General features: G+C 42.6%; 1 protein-coding gene across 7 annotated transcripts in view; it reads right to left on the reverse strand.

Annotated features, from left to right (window-relative positions):
- celsr1a (cadherin EGF LAG seven-pass G-type receptor 1a) overlaps positions 1 to 21,721 on the reverse strand; it is a 95,873-nt gene extending 74,152 nt beyond the window's left edge. For 3 of the 7 annotated variants that reach the window (XM_004553926.5, XM_076875534.1, XM_076875533.1), the window contains exon 1: positions 17,913 to 21,718. In XM_004553926.5, the coding sequence (XP_004553983.1) occupies positions 17,913 to 21,453 (3,541 nt within the window). In that variant the 5' untranslated portion in view covers positions 21,454 to 21,718. Of the gene's footprint in view, positions 1 to 17,912 lie in introns of all 7 variants that reach the window. The other 4 variants (XM_076875536.1, XM_076875532.1, XM_076875535.1 and 1 more) reach the window with 3 other exon arrangements.
- Between the last annotated feature and the right edge of the window lie 1,000 nt (positions 21,722 to 22,721).

The following is a 22,721-nucleotide window of genomic DNA, read 5'->3' on the forward strand; positions in this document are numbered from 1 at the left end:
AGAGTGATGGATGTGTTCTGGACGTTGCAGTGAACAGCAGTATGTCAGGCATTGAGAGACAGCTGTTGGACCCCCAGTAAGGAAACTGTAACCAATAGACTCTGGAGCCAAACCAGCTCATTCCTCACATCACACACATGGATGAACTCTGAACGCGTCTGTTTGTGCCCCTGGCTATCCTTCCCTCCAGTCTGAAATACACATGTGGTTTAAGATATATAGTTGAGGACTAGAGTCCAGTATAGATATCAATATCAGTATTTGTTGCCCAATATGCAGTGATTTGAAATGTTTTGGTGCACAGTCAGGCAAAGTCTGACTAAATAGCTAATAAAGACAGACACACTAATTTTCTTTTTTAAACATATTTTAAACACACTACTTGTGTATATGCAAGGTATACCTGTTTGTTAATGCAAGTGATTGGTCAATCACATTTTAGCATGTAGACACGGTCAAGACAAACAGTGAATGTTTTGCCAGGCAGGCTGGTCTGAGTATTTCCATAACTGCTGATCTACTGGGATTTTCCCACACAACCATCTCCAGGGTTTACAGTAAAAAAGATGTTCTTCTAGTGTTATTTAAAAAAGCATTGCCTGGTCTGATGAGTCTCGATTTCTGCTGACATTCAGATGACAAGATCAGAATGTGGTGTGAGGAATATGAAAGCACGACTTCTTTCTGACTTATATGAACAGTTCAGGCTTCTGGTAATGGTGTTACAGTGTAGGGGATATTTTCTTGGCACAATTTCACCTCCTACAGATTAAGCATCAAACCTGGGTATTTATACTAACCACGTCTTTCCCTTTGAGATCACAGTGCACCCACCTTCCGATGATTGCTTTCAGCAGGATAAACACACAATGTCAAAATGATCAAATCTCAAACTGTCCTGTTAATATGGAGCAAAATACCTGAGGAATGTTTCACGCAAGTTGTCGACTCGTACCAAAATCCATCAGTTCCTTTTATCACTGCTAGCAACTTTTCCTGATGGTTGCATATTACAGCACATTAATGCCAAACTCATGATAGTGGAGTTTTTGGACACCTCAGGCGAATGAATACATTTCTTTCTACACTTTTTTTTAGACTTGGAAATAAGGTTACATTGATGCTAAAACCTATGCAGGGCTACTTTTCCCCCCCAATCAAATCACAGGGTGACAAACACAACTGACGGTTTGTGTTGTCATAGCAACAAGACCAATAAACAAGCTCAGAATAGTGAAAATGACCTGTTGTAATACTGTAATTTCATTCTAGTCATCGACTAGGTGTTAATAATTGAAATCACCCAAGAATCATGTAGAGGAAAATTGAAAAAGGCTTCCATTCATTCCCTTTTCAAATGCCTCGTCTAGTGATCCCATTATAACGTGTGTGAGTCTTCACACGTTGAGACAAACAGCTCACACCTACAACACAATGCTCCTGATGCCATGTGTAGAAAAGCAAGCAGCTTTTAAAGAAACATAAAGATCCAGGTGTTAAACGTAATCAACAACAGTGTGGCTCAGCAGAGAGTTAAAGAAAAAGTGGATGAGAAACAGGAAGATGCAAATGAACACAACTTCTGTGAACTCTCGCTTTCCCTGGAGGGCTGGGAGTGGTTAGTTCAGACTGCAATGTGAGTTCTGTACCTGCTTGGCTTTGCCACCTTTATGTTGCACAGTTCAGTTAGAAAACAGCACAAACCTGAATTTCCTGGACCCAAGGCTGTAAATCATTACTCTGAAGTGTAAATGATTGTTTTGGTCTATCCATTAACTGTTTTCATGAGACTGGAATTTAAATGTCTAATCCACCAGAACTTCATTTGGGTGCACCAGTGACATATGACAATAAGTATTTATCTGGCCACTGAGAAAACAATTAAGTGTATTGCACAAGGCTTTGGCCATATAGCGAATCAATAGGAGTGTCGTTTACATGGGGGAATAGTAGAATTAAGTACAGAAGAAGCAGAAACACAAACAGAAGCCAAGAATAGATACAACCAAGCAACCTTATCTGAAAAGAGCTTTTGTGATTGTCCATGTCTACAAAGAAAGACTGACATTATCTCAGACACACAGAAGGTAAGGTAGAGTGGCAGTTCACGTGACCCTGCAACAAGTGGAGTTTTAATCAGATAATGCCACTGTTCACAGTCGCTGAGCTCACAGCTGCTACAATGTAAGACCTGCATTTTGTTCAGAAGGTCAAATGACAATAACCAGAGGTCAAGAATGTCTGACCTGCACTGCTTGATCGGGTAATTTTACAGCCAGACAGAAAACAGGTACTAACTGGTGGCTAAGCTTGATTGGCAAGTTGGTTTTATGATTGACTTAGCAGCATTTACTGACAAATAATTAAAAATAGACAGCAAAGCTTTGTGGAAGGAGATGATTAATCAGTGAAGATCACTTCTGTTGGATGACAGAAATACTGAGGTTAGGATATCCCAAGCTCTTATGTTGGTGAGCGCTGCCATTTTTGCCTCTGTTAGCCTTTGTTAGCCTCTATTAGCTCATGTTAGTTGGTGTTAGTCACGTTTTCTTTGAAAAGGATAACACTGTTATACTCAAACACTACGTAAATAAACTCTCACACGATGTAAAGATTTAATCAAACTGTTTGGGTAAAAGTGTGATTTTTAGGACATTCGGGCCTAACATTAGCTAGCATAATGTTAGCTTATAACCAGCTGTTGTTTAGCTAGCTCAGTAGCTGTCTGGAAATGGAAGGGTTGCACCGCCTTTCTCTACCATGTATTTTTAATGGATTAATTCTAAGTTTGTGAGACTGCATCAGTTTGTTGGAATACATAATTACACATTTATCAATGCATATTTATGGGTACAATATTCTTTTTTCCTATTAAATAACCTAAAAAAGAACTGACAGTACCTTTAGCATGCAAAAATTCAGTATAGTTTCACATTTGGCCCCAGTGATGTGCAGGATGTACCTTGCTTTTTGGTGAATGTTAACTCGGAAAGGCTCCAGCTCCACTCCAAGCCTAAGTTTAAAAAACACACTTATGAAAAAGGATGGCTGGATCTTTATAAACTCTATCTCAAAACTCCTTCAGCTTGCCTGCATTTATGTTTAAGTGAGAGGAAATGCTGTAGCTCATCTGCAGGCATTAAAGTTCTATAATGAGTCTATTAAGAGACGATAGGTACATTATAGACTTGGCAATCAATCCTGGCAGTGTTTTAGAAGACCCTGAGTAGAGTGTAGTGCTCAACATCCCAGTGTACTGGCGTTAGTACCTGGGGAAGGACACTGAGCGCTTCTCTCTCTCAATGCATTTTTTGGAGGGTTAGGAGTTGGCGAAAGGCCTAGGGCACTAGTGCAAGTAGCACTGGCCAATATCCTACTTTGCTGCAGTGCATTACAGTTTGCACTGAAGTATCAGAAGAGCGAGGATGGAGCAGTCACAGAGGGGTCAGTGAGGTTGCAGACATTACTGTTTTACAGTGCTTATCTCCTCCAATAGAAACTATCCCCCAATAGCTCCTCTAATGACTTGGGGCTGATTCTTACCATGAACGTGATGCACACACACAGCCAAAACACACAAACAGATCTTCACTGTAACCCAATCTGTAATTTGATTAGAGGCTGAAGGTAGAAAGCAGCACGGAGGTCATTTTCAAACATCACATGGGATGATGGGAGATAGAGAGAGCCATTGTTGTTTTTTGGTTCTGCTCCGTAACAGAGGTGTCAGGACTGCTGCTAAACATCGAGCTGTTTTCACACATGCAGATGAACTGAACTTTTCTCAACATTACCTGGTGGAACAGCTTTAAAAGAATCCAAATGTCAGAGTAAGTTGCAACTGACATTAAACAAACCTTACCCTAGCAGCTCCCTTACTCCCAATGAAGCCAGTGTGGAAATTAAACAGGTAACTATTCAGAAAATTCAAGGTGGGCAACCTAAGAAAGTGACCAGTAGAGCAGGGCGATATGGCCAAAAATATTTATCACGATATATATTTGAAAATTTGCGATAACGATATAACCGACGATATAATTGATGCGAGACAAAATACAACTCCACAACATTACTAGCACAAAAAGACAACCTTCCATTTATTTTCACTTAAACAAGCTGGTTTTTATGTACATTAAAGCTTTATAAAAATGTAACAGTGCAAATGCAAATTCCTTGCTGAAAGTTTAACCAAAAGGCATTTCCACTAGAAATGGGCTGACATATCCTGAGCATAACCATGTATAATATCCACTGAAGTTAAAAAGAGGTGCTTTGCAACATTAAACTGCAGTGTGCAGTACGCATTTTTCGGACCATAAGGTGCACGGGATTATAAGGCACATTAAGCGAAACAAAGCAGTCAGATAAATCAAACTTTATTAAACTCATTCTTCTTGCTTCCTCCACTTCTGTACCATTGATTCATTAATGTTGAATTCTCTGGCAGCTGCTCTATTCCCATGTTGTTGCAGTATATTAATGACTAACCTCGTATTGTGGATGGATTATCTCAGTTGTTCTCCTGACTGAAGTTTGGTCCGTTTACAGCATCCTGCCATGCGATTGCATTTGTCTCTAACCATGAGGAACCTTCACGTTAACTTTTATAAGTGGAAAAGTGTTAGTGTTCGTCCTCCAGCTTCACTGTTTATGTTATGTTAACATAGCTGTGTCGCTAGCGATCACGTAGCACATCATTATATACCAGCTAGCCCAACTTCAGTAACCCTACAAACGTCACTGCTGTTTAGTTTCCTGTCTTCATTTATGTTGCAAGTGATAGCAGAGCTGTACGTTTGATTTTTTTTCAGAAATCTCTCAGTCAGAACATGCTATATCATGCTTAGGTAACTAGCGAAACTAGCGAGCTAACTTCCGCTAGCTTCCTGCTAACTTCTAACTCCGTTAAATGTAATAACTTTTGTTTTCATGGATGCCTGGAAGTTAAACTTCATAGTTACACCTCGTAAAGCAGCAATGCTGATCGTTTTATTAAAGATGAAAGAATTTAGACAGTTTTTAACTCTAAGTGATGCTGCAGTGTTGTTTGACCTGAAGTATACGGAGTTTAGGACCCAGATTACTCCCAGATTTAAGAGCATCTTAGTCCGACAAATACGACAATAACAACGGCCGCTTGCATGTTCTGCAGAAAAATGTGCTTTGTTGTGTATCTGACGGACAAACACCAAACCAGTTCCACATCACTGAAGTTGCACCATTTTTACAAACCAATTCTGGATCATCTGTTTCACTCAACAATCGGCCATGTGCGTATGAAAACAAAGGCACTGCGCATGCGCGTTTTACTCCCATTCTATCGCGATATTTCATTTTCCTATCGTTGCCTAACATTATACCGGTATTACCGTGAACGGTATAATATGGCCCAGCCCTAGTGACCAGACTTGATTCTCCCAACACTGTCTGGAATTTGGGCGTGAAAACGACGGTTCGATGGATATCTCCCGACGATGTGTTTTCATTCATCTTTAACACTCTACATCAAAGGTCTTCTGCAACTGTGCATCTATTTTCAGTGGTAAAAATACGTCTTTTTACTGATTTGAGTTTATACAGGCACATCTATACACGAAGACTAGAACACAGACAAGACAACAGTGGATTGGAGCTCATGGGGTTTATCACACACTATTGATAAGAAAGTTATCACCAAATATGAGAAACTGTACACCAAATATTGACTTGCAACTCTTTTAAAGGCTAATGTGTTGTCCTGTCCCCGAAGGACAAAATTTTACTTCAATGCATGTGCAACTGAAGACATTTTGGGAGGGTGAGGCATTTTTTGGGTTGCATATAAAAGGTGGAGAGGATCTCTGTTTGAAACACTCGAGGCAAGGAGATCAGGTGCTGCAAAGTCCAAAGTGTGATCTACATCAACATGAAGGCCGTGAGTGTGCTTATACACGCTTCTGTACAGTTTACAGATGAGTATGTGTAAGAGTCACACTATCCAAAACGTAACAGGAGGATGTCTTGGTTGAAAAAAGCATCCTGACAATGTATCAAAAGGCAAAGGAAATCCATTATACCTCAGAGCTCCCTCTGTCTTCATCTATGTATCTGTATCTCTAGCTCCCTGTTAAAAGACGAGGCCTGGAGGGCTGGAGAAAACATACAAAGCTTCAATCCACACGTCTTAGTCAGGTCCTTTGAAATGCTTACAGATGCCTAAGCCGCTCCGCCTGTAGGTGCCAAGTGTGACCGAGGGTGTGGTGCATGATTTGCCTACTCCACCTCCGCTACTCTGTATTAAAAAAATAAGCTACTCTAGACTGTTCCATGTGCACTCATAAATAAATATCTGCTTGATTTGACTATGTATAAGCTCATACGACTAGTTCCTGTTAGTTCTATGATTACACGTTAATGTGTCACTGTTTAAACACAAGAATTTTTTCCCCTTAACTTGACAAGACGGAGTTACTGTCAGAGTACAACACAGTGTGCCAGGAGGTTGAAAGCTGACACCAATGATGACAGCAGTGTGGCGACAGATATTGCTATGGATCAGGGTTCAAATCCCCTCATGATAATAAACACTCAGGCCGCAGAAGTGCCTTGGAGCAAGATCTAAAGCTAAAGAGTGATTTTTATGCATTCTAAATGTCCGATCATTTCAGAAACTGGCTTCATCAATATGTTGAACATTTAAAATAATGTTTCTCGTGCTTAGATTCAGGGAAACTCCTGACTTTTACTCAGAGATATTTGTTATTAATGTTAATGGACAGTACAACAGTGTTTTCAAAAATTTAAAAAATCAGAGAAACTAAAACGTATGTTTGGATGTTCAGATGAGCCAGTCATACGTTCTAGTGGGCTTTAGAAAACATCTATTACTGTAAAACTGTGCCTCAGTAAGTGGGACGATATGGGCAACTATCTGGCTTTGTAAAGTAATTGTTGTCTCCTGCTTTTCTCTGACAGAGCAGACACCCCATAATACATTCAGAAAAAAAGACACCTGAAAACACCTGTAAGAAACAAGTCAAACCTCAGATAATGTTAACATTTTGTTAAAACATGACTTAGACTCATTTCTGGGGAATGTAATTCAATACAACCATGCTAGGAGCCCTAGGCTAATTGCTAGCAAGCTAGGTACGGAAGGGCTTTGAGCTAATGCTAGCATTCTGGCTGGTGCTCTCATAATGAAACTTACATTACTTGGACTTGAGCAGACCCTCGCAGACTTTCAGAAGACACAAAATTCACCGAAACAGATAATTCGCCAAAGTAAAGCGTGAGGAAACTACCACAAAAATGAGCTCAGAGCCAGCTGAAAGCCCGCAGCCTCAGTATGAGCAATAAAAGGATCAAAGATGTAGCTATCAACACACATGCAGGGATTTCATGAAAATGTAACATTTTGAGAAAATCAAATGCTGACAGCAAGTGAGACAAAAAGAGCCAACAATTTGAGAAGCAAGCGTGCATCAACAAGTTTGCACACAGAAATTAATAACTGTCAAGATTACACCTGTCACTGGCTTCTTCCCTGGCTGAAGGGGAAATGACTAAAACTGACACCTCTGTGAACACAATCTGGCATAAAGTCCTTCTGTGGAGTCCAACAACAACACTCACACAGGATCAGTGTTAAAGCCCCAATCAAGGAGGTTTTCTATGAGAGGGTAATTACAGAGAGATATCAGCTTTCAGGAAAGCTGCTGAGAGAAACGTTATCAGCCAACTCTAATGCAAAGGGGATTTCTATTGAAACCTGGTATTTAATCCATCAAACAATATATGGAACAACCTTCTTGATAGTAATTTTCTTTTATTTAGAGTAAGGAGAGCTATGTTGGTCACTTTTTATGAAATCTTCTTGGATAGCATTTCAGCAGAAGGGCACGTTTTTGTTTAGTTTTTAATTAAGCAACGGCCCTTTAATGCCAAACAGATATTGGTCTGTTTGTGCCTATGAACTCAATCCATTTAAGCCGTTTGACATTTCATCCTAATACCCGCATTGTCAGTGCCAATGCCAAGTCTTTGTGACGATCACAGCCAAAGGTACTGCACATAGGGCACTACACAGGTATCAAAAAATGTTCCTTAGCAACGACTAAGATTACACTTCTTGGGAAAAAAAAAAGGAATGGTGAACGGCAGAACAGAGTGGATGGAGTACATTTATGAAATGTTCTTCTTACCTTCTTCCAAGCTTTTTAACCCTCTCGAGGCAGGCGTTGCCGATTTGCAACAGTTAACCCTTGTATGGTGTTCGGGTCTGTGAGATCCGTGTTCAGTTTTTTTCAAAAGAAAAATTAAACAATTAATTATTCTTTCACGTGTAAATGTGTTGTGTCTTTCCACTCACTCCACTTGATTATAACTGATTTATTTATAACATTTTATATAAAAGAAAAACGAGAAGCACATTAATTCATAAATGTGATCTAACAAAGGTAAAGGGAAAAAATTAACCATGTTTGCTGTTCATATGTCTTGTAATTGGGATGAAGTAAACATCTGTTGAGTAATTTAACATAAAATTGTTTGATAGTGTTAATTTGGAAAGCCAAAACTCTAGCGGGTCCACCAGACCCATGAACACTGGCTGAGTAACAAAAATACGAACACCACACAAGGGTTAAAAACTAACAACCTGATTACCCCACATACATATTTTATGAGTTTTTTTTACTCAGAAGTACCACTGCAGGACTTGGTTGTGCATTAGCAACAAAAAGTTTAATTTGAGCCTGAGAGGGTTAAAAGTAGTTGTGGTTTTTCATGTGAAGCATGACGGCAAGTTATGGGTTGATGGCAAATTCTCTGTACTAACTGTTAGTTAGCCATTAACATTGACTTTCTTGAGTTGCCTGCAACAACATGATGAGTTTAATAAGCATAAGATGTTTTCCACATAAACTCTGGAAAGCACTGTAAGAATGTAGCCAGGACTTATTCTGAAGTTGTTCCTCACCTTTTGAAGTACTGTGTGGGGTTTAGACTAAGGTGTAGAGCAGGTAAGAGACCACATACATAATGATTTGCTTGCTGGGAATTCACATGACTATTACCTGGCGCTATTCTTATGATGTCACCAATCAGAACTTTTGTGTTCCCCCATAGTCTTGTAACGTCTAGAACATTTCAGGGCTGCTGAGGATGTGTACAAATAGCTTTAGTTACACAAGCCAGCTGACTGCTTTAGCATTACATCTGCCGGAGAAATGGAAAAGGTGTATTTGTTAAAACATCAGATGAAATTGCCTACACGTTAATGCAAAGCGTTAAATATAAGCATTGATTTTACAGCAAATTGCAACTTAGTATTTATCTGGTATTGTCTAAAGCAATAGCATGGTGGTTGTGTTTGTCAAATCACAGTAAGAAGGCCCTGGGTTCAAATCCACCGGCTGGCTGAGGCCTTTCTGTGTGGAGTTATACTCTGGGTACGTTGACTTTCTCACACGGTGCAAAGGCTAACTGATGATTAACCCAGTGACCCTGAATTGGAAAAGTGGAAGAAGACGGAAAGACCTTCAAAAGCCACTCAGAGCACACTAACATTATGATAGTAAGGGCAATTTCTGGATAACTAGGTTGGTGTTCACAGTCTTCCTTTCTTACAAGTAGTCTATAGCAGTAAGCAGTTGCACTAACTGCACTTTGTGTTGGATACATTCATACACCTCTGCCAAGTGAGATTCCAAAAAGTTCAGGGCTACAGTGCATGTGTGAAAATGGTCTAAATGTGATCCACCGGCAAGAGCTGCTGCTGAATTATTTCAGCTGCGGACCAGGTGGCATCTTAAGTATTTAAAGTAGAGGTTGGAAAATGAGTTTATCACTTTATGGCCCGTGAAAATGAATGCTTTACTTCCTCCTGCCTTCACTCTAAAGCTAAGAGCAACCTGGACACTAGAGGGTAAATATCAGTGATGGACCTAAGAGCCAAACCATTCGAGGTTTGCAATAACATCTTTTAAAGTTTGCCTTAAAACAGTTAGTAGCAACTAAAATTTGCATTAAAAAGTTTTAAACTGATGCTACATACTGTATGTTTCAAATATATCCTCATGCGGTCTGAAGTTTAGTAATTGGCATCCCAGAGCACAAGTTGAACAGAGTCACATTATGTTGTTACCAGCACATATTAGTACAAAATCTGGACACTCGGTATGCCACCTACATGTGACTGCTATTCTAAATTTGTCAGTGTTGCTCTGACAACAAGTCAACGTCAACTGCACTTGGAGCCAGCGTCAGCAAGGAGGAAGGGAAAATAAACAAGAGGGTTGTCGCTAAAAGCAGGGAAGCAGAACTTTATCTGGCACAAGTTCTGACTTTTCTTACTCGATGTTTAATTCGCTTGAGGGTCATTCTCAAAAAATGAGACATGACCCTCCTCCATCACAGTCGCACTTGTCATTCACTCAGGTGGATGACAAAGTAGGTGAAATTCTCAGCCCCCACCCCTCCAACCCGCCATCGCCACTTAACATTCCAGCAGCTGGTCATAGCATATCGTGACGCATGTAATGTCACACTCGTGAGCCGTTAGCAAGCAGCAGAGCCCCCCCCCTCCCCTGCATCACCTCCCTGCTGTGAGACACAAAGAAGAGTATTGTGTATTCTGAGTCAGAGAATGAAAAAGAAAGCGAGACAGAAGAGAGAGGTGCGTCCAGTTACAAGGACCACCCCTCCACCACCCAAAACCTGTCACCGTCTCACTGTCTTGAAGCATGTAAACAAGCAGCAGGCAAACAAGAGATAGCCTTACCCAAGAGTGTGCGTGTGACCGAGAGGGAAGGGGGGGAGGGGTCGTCTTTAAACAGCACATCCTTCGACACGATTCAAAAATGCACAAAATCACACACTCAAACTTACAGAAAAGCCAAAACTCTAAGGTAGAACCACATTTTTACTTCCTAACCCATCTCTAACCCAAACCCTGGGCATGGGTGTTTGCAAACAAACACCCCCACTCCTTTGAAATCCCCACAGCAAACACACTTGCATGATGGGAAGGCACCTCACTTTCTAGCTGACTTTCCGGGCAGCTACAAGAGATTTCCTGCTGGAAACAAAAGCATGAGGATTAAGTCTGCGGGAGGAAACGTGTCTGAAGTAAAAAAGGTGGACGGATAAGACAGATTTGGATGTAGTTAGATAAGCAGATAATACTTTGGCCGGGAGGCATAGTCGATGTGAAATATCGTTTTTGATCTGGGAGAAAGTAAAATGAAATCTCCAACAAAGACAGTTTTCTGTCATATTTCACACAAATTAGAAGCGATTCCTTTAGTGAGAAAAAAAGTGGATCCTTGTCTAACTTATCAGTGTGCGGCCATATTTCTTTTCGCAGCCAAAGACGGCATCAAGCAGACAGCTTTAGATCCTTAAACGTCCCTCGACTCTCTAGCCTGTAATTGAGGATTCAGACATCAGTGGAGTTCCACAGTGACCTGTCTTGATCCCCTGGTATTTACACTTCAAACTCTAGACTACAGCCTGGAGGTGCACATGCCCACATAGCAAAACACACACACACACACACACACACACACACACACACACACACACACACACACACACACACACACACACACACACACAACTACAACACATTAGCCCACAGTAAATGTACAAGATTAAGCATGAATGCGATTCCTTTCTCGCTCATTGAGCACACAAACAGAGACGAGGAGATACGAACACTGTTATTACACTTGATCTGTGTTCTTCTCTACCCCGCCTCAGGCCAAAGACTCAATTGCATTTTCAGCTCTAACAAATAAAGTGCTTTAGACACGGCTGGCCACACATAGGACAAAAGTGTATGGAGCAAGTTAAAAACAATATAACTGTGATATCTTTAACCTGCTATTTTGAGCATTTTTTCCATCTTTATTTTCCTGTTAAAGACGAAAATGTGGGAGAGAGGTCCCGAGCCGAGCCGCCCGCTCAACCAGGTGAGCTAAACTAGCACCCAGAAATTCCGCCTTCTGACTTCAATTGGAACGCATTAATTCACTTCCTATTGCTCACGTTGCTGCCAGAAAACATACATACAACGTATCGTATCGTGAGTGACATATTTCATTATTAAAAGGGGAAAGCGAGGCTCAGTGTGCACGTCTGCATGCCTTACAATTTACTTACCTACAAGACCGATAACTATTTATAGGTCCTCAAAGACTGAAAAATACATTCATGAGGACATCTACTCATCCCTACTGCCAACAGCTGCCCATGTGCACTTTCACAAGGGTTTATAATCCCAACATAAGGGTCTACACTAGGATCACCTTTAGGACTGTCAATCCATGCATGAATTCAGTGTGGACTGAGGCACTGAACCTACTAATCAACATCAACGCATTAAGCCACGTGCCCAAACCTATAACATTAGACGCACGCAAAATGGAAAGGACAAGCAGCTTGACAAGTGAGCGAGACAGAGACAGACAGGCATGGTAGAGAAAGGAGGACAGTAATCTAATAAGTTCCTGTAACGACTCAGGACAGATTTAGCCTCAACGGGCACATGGAAGGAGAGCAAAACTATGCAGGCGCATGTTCGAGCAGTGAGAACCTTTTTGAGGAAAGTACAAAAAGTGACAGAGATAAAAACATGGTGATAGAGAGGGAAGAGGCTTGGGGAAATCGGTTATCGGTTGCTGTGCATGCCAAACGCCAAACACACTGACACAACAGGAAAACTTTAAAGCCAGTGCGATTGGCCAGTTAGAAAGTTTGAATATCACATATCAGGAATAGTTGTGGAACACGTTTCAAGTTAATGCATTTCTATTTCCATTATTGACATTGACTTAAGAGACCAGACTTTTATCCAGCTGTTGTTGGTGAAATGCACAAAAACAGCTACATCACAATTCTCTCTTCCTCCTTCTTTTCCCTATAGTCCGCCCCCTGTCTGTCCCATCCATCAGCCTGAGGTCATGTGTCATGTGTAGAGGAGTTATTTCTCAGCACTGACTGTGTATGTAAATGCCCCATGTCCTGCTTTGATCTCACATGTGAAAGGTCATGTCTGCCTGTGCATCACCACAACTGCTTCCAGTAGAGGAACTCGAGGAAGAACACCAAGAACCAGGGACGGGGGCCAAAGAGAGGAAGGTTGGATTAGACTATGTTTTGGCTAAAGAGATTGAAAAGAATGAAAAGCCACAAAGAGCTGCATATTACACCCAACACTCTGCAGTGTATGATACAAATGCAACTACACTGATGTTTCCTTATAAATTGTAAAGCCGTGGTTCTCACAGGAATGTTTTTAAGTGGTCTGCCTGCTGAAATGAACCAATCAGAATACATTATTTTACTTGGCCTGAATTTAGAGCACACTCAAAGCTGAAGTTCCTGTCTTATGGCAGAAATCGAATTATGCATATTATAAAAGGGGAAAGCACAGAAAGTGGTGGGGGTCGTACAGGGACGAGAACAGAAATGTTACAAAGCTCTGCTATGCAACTCTTCCAACAGGATTAGGAGCCAAACCCATTGCAGGGAGGCTTGGCAAAAGCCCCATGGGGAAAAGATGGGGAAGCAAAAGGAGGCGGGAGGTGGAGGGAGGAGTGGGGTGAATGCATGCGTGTAGCATCGTGCCGTCTCAGCTTGAGTGGAAAAAGACGATTTTGCATAAATCATTCCTAATTGTTTAAGTGATGGCGTCCTTTGCTGCATCAATGAGTTATATGGCACAACTCCTCCTATAGCCTGTTATTGCATGCTTTAACAATTATAAACCTTGCCCGAGATATAGTTTCCCTGGAAAAAGGGAAAAAAACAGGCAATGCGTTTTGTATATATGATGAATGGGAGCTACAGAGATGAATAAGCTAGCAGCTAACATTATTGATCTGCCCAGTCCTAAAAAGGAACATGCACCAGCTTTATTGCTATTGACATTTGCCTTTCCTATGTGCACTGTGTTCACAGTGGTTAATGAAACAGACTTACTTCAATCACATGTAAGATTTCTACTGAGGTCAAACATTAATTAAGATATGTATAAAGTCCCGTTGCACCAACACTTAAAGGAACATGTGTAAACTCTCACCAGTACAGATCAGCAGACTGCTTTCAAGTGATTTCTGTTTTTTTTAGCGCTCCCAATTGAAGTGCATAAATTGCAACCACTGCAGGACAAACAAATCTGGCTGCCGTTCATCTGTAGTGAGTGTAGCCTGACAGCCCACTGTGAGGCTGCATATGACAGGTATCCATGTTTATTTACACCTGGCCACCCCATCACAAGGGCTGGCCAGGTGAGTTGAGGATATCCTGAACTTTTCTGTGATAAAGTGTTGCTGTATTTTCTGCTGTTAGCCTCTGTTAGTGAAACATCCTTTGAAGTGGATCTAACATCGCTAAACTCCAACAAGTAGTGAATAAACTTGCATACAGTGTGAGAATGTAAACAACTCTTTATCAGAGGAAAAGGTAACATTAGCTGGCATGATGTTAGCTAACAACCAGCTGTTGCTGTTTAGCCAGCTCGTTGTCAGCTGTCCGGAGGATCACATGTCTAATCTGCTGACAATAAGTAATTGTGACAGTATCAAGAATAAATAAGTATATTTATTCAAGTTTTTTGTGTCTTACAGCTCTGTCTTAAGTTCAGGAGATAAGGCCTGAGGTGAGGAGGAAGAGGATGAGGTGAAAATGAAAGAGCAACGGTGGATAAGGCAAGATGACAAGGAGGTGGAGAAAGGCATAATGACACGAAGAAAACATACATGTACAAGTGTTAAATGTCATATATAGTTTGAAAGAGGTAACTTCAAGCTGCGTCTCGAGACACGTACATAAAATGTGATTAGGTTAAATAGCGATGTCTATCTCGCCACTGCATTCAAGATGGCAGGGCAACGTGGCGGAAGATGTAATTATACACTAATCTATGTATATTTGTCAAGAAAATGTTTTTTGTCTATTAAAGAACCTAAAAAATTGACTTACTGTACAGTTAAGAACATCAATTATTATTCAGACTGCAAACTTCATGACAAAAGACAATCTTGGCCTTTAGTTTTTCAATTCTGGCCACCAACCAGCATGGTTTGCTTGGTTTTACAGCCGTGAGTGGAACAAAAGAAAGCTGGCTGACCAGTTTCATTTACAGTAAAACTCAAATAGTTTCTGCTGTACCCACTCACAAACCTGTCACTGTCAGGACTTTGGTGCACCAAATGTTTACATATAATCTTACATATAGCAGAAAAAAAACAAAGAGTAGGTACATTACACTCAAATAAAGTACAGCTATGTCTTTGTGCTCATCATAAAATGACAGATACTCATCTTTCAGAAAACAGAGAAACCCCAAAGGTTTAAAGTGAAATTTGACAAGCTAAGATAAGAGCTCTTACAACTGGAACACACAGCCCACAGCTGTGGAGCAGAGCTACCACACACACACGCACACACACACACACACTGAGGGAGATTGAGGACAGATGGAACAGTGTTGTGGCTAGCAAAGTGTGTTAAGTGAGTGTATCTCGGTAGAGTTATCAGAGCATTCTTGTGTTTCAGCAGAGAGCTCGGGAAACATTCTCAGGCCTCCTGTTTGCCAGAAGAAAAGCACCTGTGCATGACTTACACAGGTTTTAGGAGGAACTTTGATTAGTAGCATAAGAAGAGTGACAGCTTTCAACCTTTCCCTCTCTAAATGAGACAGTGCTCACTTCAATACATCAATAAGTGGTCTTATGTTCTGCTGATGGGGCTTGTTTAAATGAAAATAATACGGTGTCATCACTCTCATTGTCAGATGTATAACTAGTCACAACCTATTCAAATGATATGTGGAAAAGGTACGCACACCCACAGAAAGACCCAGTATGAACTGGGCCTGATGAAAGGGATACAAAGAGGTCTGCCAACAATTAGACTGGATCCATACGTATACACTGTATAGCAATATGATTTGGTTCTGGTCCTGAACTGGAATTTGGACCTAATTTAGATTTGCGACAAAGAAGAGGTCAAAAAATAACTACACAAAGAGGGGGAAAAAGCCAGAGGGAACCTAATTTAAGACGGACTGAAACACAGCTGGTGTACTGACTCACAGTACTTGTTAACTTGCTGATAGCCTAAAATTCCCCAAAGGCTTTCCTCTCCAGAAAGCCCAAAGGTCAAAAGGCCAAGCCATCAGCAGTAATGGTTGCTTAACACTTGACATCACGAAAAGAAGGGAAAAAAAACAGGGGGTTGGAGCTCTTCAGTGTAAGTGTGCACATCTGTTTAATTGTGCATGAACGTGTGCGTACTTATATTTATGTGTTTGGGCGCACAAGGCCACAACTAATTAAGAAGACTGCCTGCCCCCCCCCCCCCCCCCCCGCTTAAGGGACCATCAAGAGGTCACTGTAGTCAAGGATACAGCAAGACCCGTCAGCTGTCAATGACAAGCATGAAAGCAGAGACAGCGAATGAGGGCTATACAGCCTGTAACCTGCTGAGCCGCTGGGGTCTCAGATGCTCCGCAGGTTGACTACAACAGCAATAAAGCACTTAGAAAAGGACAGTCAGCCTTTTGTCTGAGACAAAGACAAAGGCACAAGTCCTCCAGCAATGAAAGGTCTTCTTGTGAAAGCCTTGCACTGCCCTGTGAACCATGACATGGAGGTCTAGCTCGATTCCAGCTGCATTATCACACCAATGTTTCTGTCAGAATACAGAGAGGAGATTGCAAGACCAATATGGCTAACTGACAAAAAGACACACATTTTCTCACATGTAATTTCATCTTAAATACTTTTACCAGTCACAGTGATCTACAGTGCAAAAAGCTAGACTGATGGACTGGGAATTCAGATTCCCCTGTTGTACCCTGGATCATAGCAGCTCATCTGCATTCTACCAACAAGTGCATATGTTAGGAGACATGACAGAGTAACAAAAAAAAGCTGGGAGAGCTCAACAGATCAAGCTGTGTTATGCTGTTTGCCCATTTTGGGGGGTTTAAAGTGCTCTGGTTGATCAAGCAGAGAAAGCATGAGAGTGAGAAAAGAATAAGAAAGGCAAAGAGAGAGAGACAGCAGAGAGGTTTTGCAGCTACTGACAGGTAACAGGAGAGCTAGAGAAATACATTTATTCTTCTTGATTAATAGCTAAGTGTGAACCTCTGTATCTGCTCATCTGTGCTGTAGAAGGTATCCTCTGACTTTGGGTGTGAATGTCCAAATGTTTGCATTTGTCTAATCTTTAACTTTAAAGAATAAAGTGTGCTTCTGTCTTGGAGAAAAAGAAGCTCAGTGCAAATTCTTTCTACATGACTTAGCAGGGTTTGGATCTAAGCCTTCAGATCCAACCCCCCACCACAGAAACGTATCCAAACTTCTCTTTCATTCAAAAATCGATGTGTGAAAAACATGCGCAAAGCACGAAAAACTACAAAAAGAAAAACTTCATCCACCCCCCACTCCCTCCTGCAGTGAACCTGCACATTCATCCCATGAACTTTAAAGAGTGCTAGCATGGACAAACTCCAAACAGTGAGAAAAGGAAATCAGCAGCCTTCATATATCTGCACTACATGCATGAGTGCGCGCCGGCTTTTTCACCAAAACCCACATAACTGCAACAACAAAGCCACTGAGCTATGAGGGTGCCCTGTGAACGGCACCTTTTTATTACCTCTACCCACCACTTGCAGACAATACATTTATCAGCAATTACGTAAAGCAGCACAACCGGATGCTGCACAGAGCCTGCAGCAAACACTTCACTGATCATACAGTCAACAGTGCAGCTGTCTCTATTCATGAGAAAATTCTACACTGACTCCAAAGTGTGGTGATGAATCACATATTGGGGGAAATTTCCATCTTTAACACATTTTATGAAACTGACAGGAAAAGTGGGATTTTCTCAGAAAAACATGGTTGACTGCTTACCTGAAACAGAAATAGTCATGGGTGCTTCCAGAGCCCTGTCATTGTCCAAATCCCTGCTCAACCTCAGATCCCCAGTTTCTTCATTCAACAGCAGCAGACTTAGCTCATTTCCAGACTCAAACTTGTAGCGCAGTTTATCCGACACATCCGGGTCATGAGCCGGAACCTTTCCTATTATTCCAGATGGAAAACTGTTGGACTTGTTGGTGACATAGTTATTAAAGAGAATCTCAAAGTTGTGCAGCACTGGTTCGTTGTCATTCATGTCTACTAGGCGGATGTGCACAGTAGCACGGCTCACTAGCGGTGCTGATGTGGCCTGAACGACTATGACATACTCAGTTTTGGTCTCATAATCCAAGTCTGTGAGTGCAGTGAGGTCTCCATTGAAAATATCCAGCTGGAACACTTCTGGAATATTTCCTTCTACGATCTGATACATGATCTGAGCATTAGTGCCATCATCGGGGTCTGTGGCAGTGATCTGGGCCACGACTGATCCCACTGGGCTGTTCTCTTGCACGTCAATAAAAAGCTCATCCTTCTCAAACACTGGAGCATTGTCATTTATGTCTTGGACTACAATATGAATAGAAACAGCAGCTTTCAGAGGCGGAACACCTTTATCCACGGCAAAAGCCTTCAGGTTATAAACATGAACGTTTTCCCGGTCCAGCTTGCGAGCGGTTCTGACGATGCCAGAGTGAGGCTCTACATGAAAATCCCCGTCACCGTCATCCCCACCTTGAAATGTATAGGTCACCCTGCCGTTTGATCCACTATCTCTGTCTGAAGCAGAGATCTGGAGCACACTAGTGTAGACAGGTGCATCCTCAAGAACACTCCCCTGGTAGATGTCTCTGAGAAAATGAGGAGCATTATCATTGGCATCACTGATGATGATCTCTACATAAGTGATGTCAGATTTCTGGGGGATGCCATTGTCTTTGGCAGTGATGGCTAAAGTGTAGGAGGCCTGATCCTCATAGTCAAGCTCCATTTTGGTTACGATGGCACCTGTATCTGGGTCAATTTCGAACTGAGGAACATTGTCTTCCATTACGTATGTGATACGAGCATTTTCCCCCGTGTCTTCATCTGTCGCACTGATCACTATCACAGTGCTGCCCACTGGTTTGTCTTCACTGATAGACACGTGGTAGCTGGCGCTTTGGAAGACAGGCCGGTGTGTGTTGGCATCGGTGACATTGATGAACACCTGGGCGGTATCGTAAAGTGTTCCATCACTGGCGGTGACTGTCAGGACATACTGGCGTTCCAGCTTGTAGTCCAGGGGAAGGGCTAAGGTGATGAGGCCACCGCCACTCTGGCTAGTGATGGCAAAGCGGTTCCTGGTGTTGCCGCTGGAGATCTGATACGTCACCATGCTGTTAACATCCCTGTCCACAGCGGTCACTGTCAGCACACTGCTGCCGACCACAGCATCTTCGTTGATCTTCAGTGAGTAGGTCTTCTCTGAGAATGTGGGTGTGTTGTCGTTCACATCCAGCACTGTGACGCTGACACTGGCAGAGGAGGACCTCACAGGTGTCCCGTGATCTCTCGCCTCCACGCCAAAGGTGTAAAATTCAATTTCCTCCCTGTCGAGCGGCTCACTAACTGTAATCCAGCCTGTGCTGTTGTTGATGGTGAACGGAAAACCTGGCGTGGTGTCGGTAATGCGGTATTCCAGGAGAGAATTTTTCCCTGAATCGGCATCAATGGCTTGAATGTGGATGACAGAGTAACCAACGGCCACATTTTCCAGCACTGTAGCCTGGAAAGGTGTGCTGACAAACATGGGTGTGTTGTCATTGACGTCCACCACTTGCACCACCACCATCCCTGTGCTGTTTATCAGCGGAGGCCTGCCTCCATCCTGAGCCTTAATCCTTAAATTATACTCCCGAATCATTTCATAGTCAAGAGGATTGATGACATCAATGACACCAGTGGGGGAGTGAATGTAGAACTGCCCTTTAACGTTGCCACTTATGATGCTGTAGTGAACTTTGGCATTGTTTCCCTCATCTCTGTCCGTCGCCTCCACCTGGATCACTTTGGTGTTGACTGGCACGTTCTCTGGGACCTGCACCACGTACCTCTTTTCAGTGAACTGTGGGTAGTTGTCATTTTCGTCTTCCACAGTGATGTAAACTGTGGCGGTGGCACTGCGGGGACTTGGCTCCTTCCCCTGATCGTTGGCTTCGACGATCAGTTGGTACTGGGACCGGGTCTCCCTGTCAGGCCGCTCTCTGATCCTCACCAGGCCGCTCCGGGGGTCAATTTCAAACACAGAGTTGACTTCGTCTGCGTTCACAATTTTATAGATCATGTCGGCGTTGGAGGGAGCATCACCGTCAGTGGCCCGGACTGTCTTAACTTCAAAGCCCACTTCTACGTTTTCTCGGATGCTGACTCGATATTCATTTTGCTCAAACACAGGGGTGTGGTCGTTGGTGTCACTTACAGTGACAGTGAGGTAAGAAGTGGCAGATCTTTTGGGGGTGCCATTGTCCGTCACAGTAACTTTGAACACATGGGTGTCTTTGACTTCTCTGTCCAGAGCCTGGATAGTTGTTATGCTTCCAGTCTGTGAGTCTATGTAGAAAAAGTCATCAGACCTTTTATCAAACAAGGCTTCCATGCTGTACTCCAGCCTCCCCGCTTCTCCATCATCTGGGTCATTTGCTTTTAGGGTGATAACTCGCGTCCCAGCGGGCTCATTCTCACGCACAGACACCTGATAGTTGGGAAGTTGAAACTGGGGAGATGAATTAACCTGCCGCTTTCCCCTTCTGATCAGCACAACAGACTGTCTGTGGATGGTTTCTGACGGGCTTTGGTGTTGTTTGCGCGCTTTAACGAGCGTCAAATGAAGCTGCACAGAGAGCCCGCTGCCCGGAGAGCTGTGCAGCGCGCAGTGAAGCTTCTCCTCCGACTGTCCACTGTGTTTAAGACACAAGTCACTAGCCAGGAATAAATCTCCGTGCCTGATCACCCCGACAACGTTTCTTCCTACACACTCAGTATCCAAAAAGGCAGTGTTTTGCGTGAAAGAGGGTAAAAGTTTTGTTACATTCAAAAGTAGAATACCTGCAGGTAAGCAGGAAGTTGCCTCCAGTTTTGAAAGGTGTTTTATTTGAATGTCTGGCTCACCTGACGCTTTCTTTCTCTTGTATTTAATAAAACAGTCCTGGCCGTGAACGAACACATTAAAATGCGTCAGGATAACGTCTCCGGACGCGGAGGAGACAGTTCTGAAATAAACAGGCGCAGGATTCCTGGGTGTGCGCGCACACTGAACTTTGTGGGACAGGCGGATAACACCGTCGAGCCTCCCAACTTGGAAACAACTCTGAATGAAGTTGGGAGATAAAGTCCTGTCAAGTTTATAAGTCCACCCAGGGCCGAGCGACAGGTTGGCCAAAAGGCTCCCGGGCTGTGAACTCTCCGAAAGGTGCATCTCCAAACATCCCGCGAGCGGCGGCACGGTGAACAGAACCCAAACCCAAACCCAGCAACACATCGGCGGCTCCATGCTTGTAAACCTGCCGAATCCCGTTCAACTTCACCGAAACTCCTCCGCAAAAAAAGTAAAGAAAAGCATTAAGTCTCCCTCTCCCAGCACCGCGTCTTACTTTTCTCCCGCATGGTGAAGTAATTCTCAACGTGGAAAAAGACGCTGGGTATCCATAGTATCAGTGTGTCCAGGCGCGTCACGGCTGCGTAAACACACACTGAGTTTAAAATGAGTACAAAATGGCTCCGCGGCTCTCCTCCTCCTCCACCTCCTCCTCCTCTCTCCTCCTCAGAGACTTATTACCATAAACCTGCTGTGTTCCCCCTCTGGGACGCTTTCGGGTGGGGTGGTGGCGAGGAGGCTTTCTTTTTTTTTTTCTCATGGAGATTTAGGAAGTGCCGCTGTCCGGGTGACCAATACGCACAGGCGCATTGTTATTACAATAGGACGAGATGTGGGTAAAATTCCTGCTGCGCGTTTAAGTGTCGCTCCCTCTTCAACTTCTGTGTGCTGAAGCGTTCTGAGCTGTGATGGTACAATTAAAACAGACCTGAGGCTCAGTGAAGGAAGACTGAAAATGTCATCATCACAGCTTTAACCAGCTCCTACTCATCTATGGAGGGGAGAAAGTTGAACAGTTATTTATATGTCACATCAATGTAGTAAATATTAGACACAGGGAACTGTGGACTGCACCACAAAACTACAGGAATGTCGCAGAGGATCTCACTTCCTTCACCCGTGCAGTTTACTTGTGTGCGTCATGGTCAGAGATGAGTGTTTTTTCTTCATTTGTAATACATCAACAACAATATAATAATAATAATAATAGGTAAAATCAGACAGCGTTTCAGGCATCTAAGTTTGTATGATTTTAGAACTTTATGTTCATTCAAACACATTTCCTCACGTTTCATTTTGTTTTGCCTCAACAAAACGATTTTTTTTTTTTAATTTAAAGTTTAAGCTGACAAAAAAATGACTTTTCTATTCTGGAAAAAACTCCCACAACAACGATTATATGCTGCACTTTAACGTGTATCACGAGGCAATGCCGTTACTCTCGGGATTCGTTATGTTTGTGCTAAACAACGTTAACTCCAGAATAACAGTTGACGTTAGTCTTGTACAACAGCGCCCCTACGAGGACCAGCAGCTTTACAACAGTTGGCCCACAGCTGCCGTATCCACTGATGAACTTCCTTATGCACACCTTGCTGGTGCCGGGTTGGACCCGTTTTTACCTGCACAACTTCCTTAACTTTCCGTTGCACAGATTCAGCAAA

Source organism: Maylandia zebra, linkage group LG17, assembly GCF_041146795.1.
Source record: "Maylandia zebra isolate NMK-2024a linkage group LG17, Mzebra_GT3a, whole genome shotgun sequence".
Classification (NCBI taxonomy): Eukaryota; Metazoa; Chordata; class Actinopteri; order Cichliformes; family Cichlidae; genus Maylandia; species Maylandia zebra.